This window comes from Mustelus asterias, chromosome 2 (assembly GCF_964213995.1).
Source record: "Mustelus asterias chromosome 2, sMusAst1.hap1.1, whole genome shotgun sequence".
NCBI classification, from domain to species: Eukaryota; Metazoa; Chordata; class Chondrichthyes; order Carcharhiniformes; family Triakidae; genus Mustelus; species Mustelus asterias.
The window spans coordinates 70,150,905-70,157,836 of NC_135802.1; the positions used below are offsets into that span (position 1 = coordinate 70,150,905).

The 6,932-nt window shown below is 42.9% G+C and overlaps 1 protein-coding gene across 3 annotated transcripts; it reads left to right on the forward strand.

The window, feature by feature from the left end:
- The first annotated feature begins 1,060 nt into the window (after positions 1 to 1,060).
- Positions 1,061 to 6,281, forward strand: fignl1 (fidgetin-like 1). 3 transcript variants are annotated; one of them, XM_078236948.1, is made up of 2 exons: positions 1,061 to 1,084; positions 2,454 to 5,475. In XM_078236948.1, exon 2 carries the CDS (start codon positions 2,464 to 2,466, stop codon positions 4,612 to 4,614), a length of 2,151 nt encoding a protein of 716 aa, XP_078093074.1. In that variant the 5' UTR covers positions 1,061 to 1,084; positions 2,454 to 2,463; the 3' UTR covers positions 4,615 to 5,475. The 3 variants fall into 3 exon arrangements, with proteins under 3 accessions (XP_078093074.1, XP_078093053.1, XP_078093063.1); XM_078236927.1 differs by lacking the exon at positions 1,061 to 1,084 and adding an exon at positions 1,165 to 1,235 and having other exon boundaries at positions 2,454 to 6,281; XM_078236937.1 differs by lacking the exon at positions 1,061 to 1,084 and adding an exon at positions 1,375 to 1,430 and having other exon boundaries at positions 2,454 to 5,516.
- The last annotated feature ends 651 nt before the right edge of the window (positions 6,282 to 6,932 follow it).

The following is a 6,932-nucleotide window of genomic DNA, read 5'->3' on the forward strand; positions in this document are numbered from 1 at the left end:
ATACAGATACGGGGAGAAGGCACAAACTCCACACAGACAGTGACCTAAGAGAATCGAACCCAGGTCCCTGGAGCTGTGAGACAGCAGTGCTAACCACTGTGCTATTGTAGGTTGAATAGAAAATTGAAGGATAAGAAATAAAGGTAAATGGGTACTGCGTAGACTGGTAGCATTAGGGCTATTACTCGCACGGAGGAAATATACCATAGTGGATTGGATGAGCCCAGCGGCTGTTTCTGAGTTGTAATTTCTATATGATTCTGTGTAAAAGTATAGATCAAACATCAAACCATGTGGTCCCAGAGAACAACACCAGGCAGTGTGTGGTAGTCCATGAGGTCAAGGGTTGCTCAGATGAGTCCATGAACCACGTTCGCATCCTGGCCATTCAGTTCAACTTGAGTTTATTTTTATTCTCTGCTTTTTCCTGTTAGATTGTCTTTCTGTTCGAAATCTGGTGCCTCTTAAATTGGGTGTTATCTGCAACTAGTGTCGATGGAGATTAAGGGGAACATTAATTTCACACACAGAACATCAAAGCAACCAATTCCCCAGCGCCAGCTCAATAAATATCACATTGGCATATAAACTTCTTTTCTCCACCCAACACTATCAGAAAAAAGCAAATTACTGTGGATGTTGGAATCTGGAATAAAAACAGAAAATGCTCAAAAATCTCAGCAGGTCGGGCAGCATCTGTGGACTCGAAACGTTGGGTGGAATTTTACCGGCGCGTCTGCTGAGGTTCGTACGATCCTGCCCGAGGCCAACAGAGAATGCCGTTCCCTGAGCCTCGCCCGTCCCCGTAATCAGGGTGGGCGTGCCAGTAAAATTCCGGCCATTAGTCCTATTCTCTCCCACAGATACTGTCAGACCTGCTGAGATTTTCCAGTATTTTCTGTTTTTACTTCACAGCTCATTCTACTGATTTTCACATGTGATTGATTGTGTTCTATTTTCCTACTTGTGCTTTCCTTTTTAATTTTTGTTCACACAATTTCTAATATTTCCCTGTCGCCAGGAAGGGTTGAAAGGCTGACACTGGTGGACGGATATCATTGACTGTCGAGGAGCTCGGGCACTGGTAAGAGCCCCATCCACCAGGTGGCGCTGGGGACACGGTCGGTCGGCCGGCGAGTCCCATCTTCCCTCTCGCTCGATGATCTTTGGCGAGAGAGAGCGCGAGCTTTAATCGCGGTGCCGGCTGCGGAATCGGCAGATTGGAGCTGGGGCGGGTAAAGGGGCATCGCGCGCTGGGTGACGGGGAGGGGATCGCGCGCTGGGTGACGGGGAGGGCATCGCGCGCTGGGTGACGGGGTGGGCATCGCGCGCTGGGTGACGGGGTGGGCATCGCGCGCTGGGTGACGGGGAGGGGATCGCGCGCTGGGTGACGGGGGACGGTTATGGGGGGGATGGCGCGCTGGCTGAGGGTAAGGGTTTGTGGGAGGGGGTTGATATTGTGCATTGGGCCGGGTTGCTGTGCTAACAGACAGGTGTCAGATGCTGAGAGAAGAAGTGGGTGAGGAGGAGCTGAGAACCCTGGCCGGAGGATCCGGGCTCATCTCTCGCCTGGGGGCGGGGGTCAAGCGGCCTTTCATTTTGAGCTGGTTTTGCGGTGTGCCGGCTGCAGTTTGCATAGCCCTGAGCAGCTGGGAAAGTGGTGGCTTTATTACTGTCACCGCTCTCCTGTTTTGATTTGATTTATTATTGTCACATGTATTGGGATACAGTGGAAAGTATTGTTTCTTGTGCGCTAGACAAACAAAGCATACCGTTCAGAGAGTATATGAGGGAGAAGGAAAGGAGAGGGTGCAGAATGTAGTGTTACAGTCATAGCTAGGCTGTAGAGAAAGGTCAATATAAAATTGATCCATTGAAAAGTCCAATAGCAGCCCAACTTGTACCTGTGGCTTAAACCCACCAACTGACTCAAAGAAGGAAATGCTGCCAATTAATTTAAGCTGCACAATCTTTAGAAAAAAACCTAAAGACAGCATACTAAATGCTGGTTTTGACTGTCATTTTATCCCAAGTGCACAGACTAAAAATATTGAACCAATGAAGTTTTAAAAAAAAGTTTATTTATTAGTCACAAGTAAGGCTTACATTAACACTGCAATGAAGTTACTGTGAAATTCCCCTAGTCGCCACACTCTGGCGCCTGCTCGGGCCAATGCACCTAAGCAGCACGTCTTTGAGACTGTGGGAGGAAACTGGAGCACCCGGAGGAAACCCACGCAGACATGGGGAGAACATGCAGATTCCACGCAGACAGTGACCCAAGCTGAGAATTGAACCCGGGTCCCTGGCGCTGTGAGGTAGCAGTGCTAACCACCATGCCGCCCCACGTGCTGTTAATGGACTTTTTAATTCAAAGTTTAGTAATGAAAAATGCTGCAAAATGATTTAACAGCAAATAAAAAACATTTAAAATTTTGTTTTCTTCTACATAGGTTTGGTAAAATGCAGTCTTTTGATGCAGTCCATCTCGGTGAATGGCAGAAACATTATTTCAATATAATCTCCAATGATTGTACACCTGGTCAGAAGGCTGATGCTTATCGTGGACAAATTTTGCAGTTGCAGTTTGCATGGGCAAACTCTGATATCTCTCAGGAATGCGCTGCCAGCTCATTCAGGAGATGCAGTGAAAAATATTCAGCCATTATTGACTCAGACAGTGCAGACATTGGGTTGAATAATTATGCTGACAGTGTTCTGAGTTTGTCAAAATGTCAGAAGAATGAAAGCAATCAATGGCAGTCGTTGTTGACTGAAGACAGTATTTTCAAATTAAAAAGTGTGCAAGAGATGTTTAAAGCTGGCAAAAGAGCTAGAGATTTGCTGGTAACAGCAGCTGATGTTTCAACTGTAGTCGGGAAAGCCAATTACATGACAAACTTAGACTGTCATAAAGTAGAAACTGCATCTGTCAGTAATACAGAAGGTTCAGTTCCTAAAATTAAAACTTCAATTTTGTCCACTGATGCACCTTCAAAAAATGTGAATGAAAACTATTCTTCAGACAAGCCCTCCACAGTTACCACATTTACATGTCCGAAAATGGTTCAAAATCTGTCAGTTGCTAAGCCAGTGACTGATGAGACTAGTTCTACAGGTAAATTTTCATTGGCACCTTCTAAAAACCTCTATAGTGGCCCTGTTTTTGGATTGGGCAAAGCAACAAACTGTACTGTCACTCAAACAAGTCAAATCGGAACAGTATCGGGACAATGTATGCCTCCTAATAGCAACTTAACCCTTATGGCACCTGGTAATACATCAAAGAGGAAGTCCTCTCGGATATCGGGAGAGGTTGGTAGTGATTCATATAATAACATGAATTATGGGCATTTTCAGAATCGAAACTGGACTAATTCTAATCAAAAGAGTTTTGATAATATGACCAGAAATATGAAATGTGATGGTGGTGCTGCTGATGAAGGTTTTACAACAGCTTTTAAAACAGCAAAGGACCAACTTTATGTTGATCAACAGAAAAAGTTTGGAAATCAATCTCAACCTCAGCGACCACCTGTAACAACATCATATAATTGTTCAAAAAAGTCATTGGGCACACTCAGGTCTCGTGGTTTGTTTGGCAAATTTGTTTCTCCAGTTTCAAAACAGGATAATGATGATGAAAATGGTGGATTATGTTCAGTGCCTTATGAGAACAGTTCTTCTGAACCCACTGTACCAGTGGATGAGCGTTTGAAGAATCTTGAGCCAAAGATGATTCAACTCATTATGAGTGAGATCATGGACCATGGTCCTCCAGTGAACTGGGATGATATCGCTGGGCTAGAGTTTGCTAAAACAACAATTAAGGAGATAGTAGTTTGGCCAATGCTTAGACCAGATATCTTTACTGGACTCCGTGGCCCACCCAAGGGAATTCTGTTATTTGGTCCTCCTGGAACAGGTAAAACTCTAATCGGTAAGTGCATTGCATGCCAGTCAGGAGCTACTTTTTTCAGCATCAGTGCTTCATCGCTAACTTCCAAGTGGGTTGGAGAAGGTGAAAAAATGGTACGTGCAATGTTTGCTGTAGCACGCTGCTACCAGCCTGCAGTTATCTTCATTGATGAAATTGATTCTCTCTTGTCTCAACGAGTTGATGGAGAGCATGATTCTTCTCGAAGAATAAAAACGGAGTTCTTAGTGCAGTTAGATGGTGCTACTACTTCAGCAGATGATCGTATTCTTGTGGTCGGTGCCACGAACCGACCCCAAGAAATAGATGAGGCAGCTCGGAGACGTCTGGTCAAAAGACTGTACATCCCGTTACCTGAAGTATCAGCCAGGAGACAGATAGTGGTGAAATTGATGTCTCATGAAAGCTGTTCCCTGAGTCCAGAGGAATTGGAGGTGATCATCAAACAATCTGAAGGATTTTCAGGGGCTGACATGACTCAACTTTGTCGCGAGGCAGCCTTGGGGCCAATCCGTAGCATTCAGATAGCGGACATCTCCACTATTACACCGGACCAAGTACGGTCAATTGCATTCATAGACTTTAAAAATGCCTTTGTAAACGTGAGGCCAAGTGTGTCTCCGAAAGACCTTGAACTGTATGAGGATTGGAATAAAACATTTGGTTGTGGCAGATGATTATGGCAAAATTTCACAGGAATGTAGGAGCATACAGGATTGACATCTTTCAAACTAATTTATACAGATGCTTTTGTGATGTTGGGTATTTATTCTGTCAAGCATGTGTCCTAAGATTATCTTTTACAAGGATGCTTTCAGTAAAATATATTCAAATCAGTTTAAATTGCTTTGTTCCATGTTGACGGCATATTGTAATATGTCAGGCTGTAGGAACCTTTATTATTCTTCCATCTTCCATAAAAACAGCCCCCTTTTTGTTTCATTTTGAACTTCTAAAAAAAGTCACCAGTTAGGAAATCTAGTCATAAAGTACTGATTTGGTGGCACAAATGCAACTGTCCAACTGCTACCAGTTGTTTTGTCCTTGTATTTGACTTAGCATTCCATAGAAATTTTACAATGTTTGTAAATTCTGTTTGTTCACCCAAACAAATGTGACTGACCATTTTAATGCTCCTTCTGGCTTTCAAGACAGCTAAATTTATAAAAATGGTGGAAAATTTGAAATAAGTACATATGGCAGTCCTGCTTAGCAGGGATTTCACTATTACCAATGAACAATGGGAAACCTTTAAAACTGTCCTCAGGCAAAAATAAAATGTATAAATTTCTAGCATCCAAAGGAGGGGACGTGATTAAACAAATCTAAGTCGCTAGCTGTTGATATACAAGAATCCATAAAGCTTGAACCAAAACACTTTTATTGATTAAATGAAAAATCCTAGGAGAATAGTGTACTCCCTTAAGCTTCCCTAATGTAATCCAAATCATTAGAGGAGCCAGAAGATTCGTTGGAAGAAGATTTTGGATAACCTACCAAGAGCAACATCTTTATGAGCTATGTTGGTTGTAAGGTGGTGATTTTAAAAAAAAGAGCTATTAAAGGACACTGGAATCTCAAAAAAGACAAATTTTACTTTTATCAGTCTAATAGGCGATGAGCAGTTAGAATCATAGAATCCCCACAGTGCATTCGGCCCATCGAGTGCACAGACCACAATCCCACTCAGGCCCCACTCCTGCAACCCCACATATTTACCCTGCTAATCCCCCAACACGAGGGTCAATTTAGCATGGCTAATCAAACTAACCCGCACATCTTTGGACTGGGAGGAAACTGGAGCACTCGGAGGAAACCCACATGGACGTGGGGAGAACGTGCAAACTCTGCACAGGCAGTGACCCAAGCTGGGAATTGAACCCAGGTCCCTGGCACTGTGAGGCAGCAGTGCTAACAACTGTGCCACCATGTCGCCCACATTGCCATTGATATGTACTGTTATTACTGAAAACAATAATGCTAAAGTGGATGCAGATAAAATCTAGGATAGAATAATGGGTCTCTTCTAATAAGGTTAGTCAGCATTCACCTCTGGGTGCTAAAATTAATAACGATGGGTTATTTATATTGGGTTATGTATGTGATTTATATAGTGCATCACGAGAAATGAGAATTATTCCCATGGGTGGAAGGAGGTTAATGTACCAATATTTTAAAAAGACAGCAAGATAGAGCTGGGTAATTATAAACGCATTATTGTATCTTCAGGTTTTTGGAAGGTATTAAAAGGGATCATCAGAAACATTGTGTATGACCACCTGAACAGAGTAGGAGTTATTTGAGGCTTGCTTTCCCGAAAATAAAGTCACATTTTATCAAGCTGATGTTGTTTTGAAGAGGTAACTCATTTGGTGAATGAAGCTGTTAATCCAAATATATGATTATTGAAAAGCTTTTCACAAGGTGCTCCACAATAGGTTACTTCACAAGATGAAGTCCTGTGGAATAGGAGGGAAGATCCTGAATTGATTGAATATAGAGTATTGGTAAGTAAGTGCTTGCAACATCCTCCATCACTTTGCTGATGATAGTAGAGGGATGGGAAGATAATTGTCAGGATTGGATTTGTCCTGCTTTTTGTGGACAGGATAAACATGGTTTGTCAGTTGTATGCCAATATTGTAGCTGTATTGGAACAGCTTAGCTAGACGTATGGCTAGTCCTGGAGCATTACAGCTAGAATGTGAATCTGAGTCACAATGCTATCAGACCCCCCAGGTATGGATTGCAGATTTCTTTCCTTACAGGGACATTAGTGATCCAGATTGGTTTTATGACAATCTGGTAGTTTCATGGCTAGCGTTTTATTCCAAATTGATTTAATTAGCATACAAATTCCCCAGTTGCCATGGGAGAATTTGAATTCCTGCCTCTGGATCAGTTGTCCAAGTCTTTGAATTACTAGCCCAATAACAACCCCACAATGTTATTTACCCATGTGCACAGGCTGCACCTATGTGGACAAACTTATGTG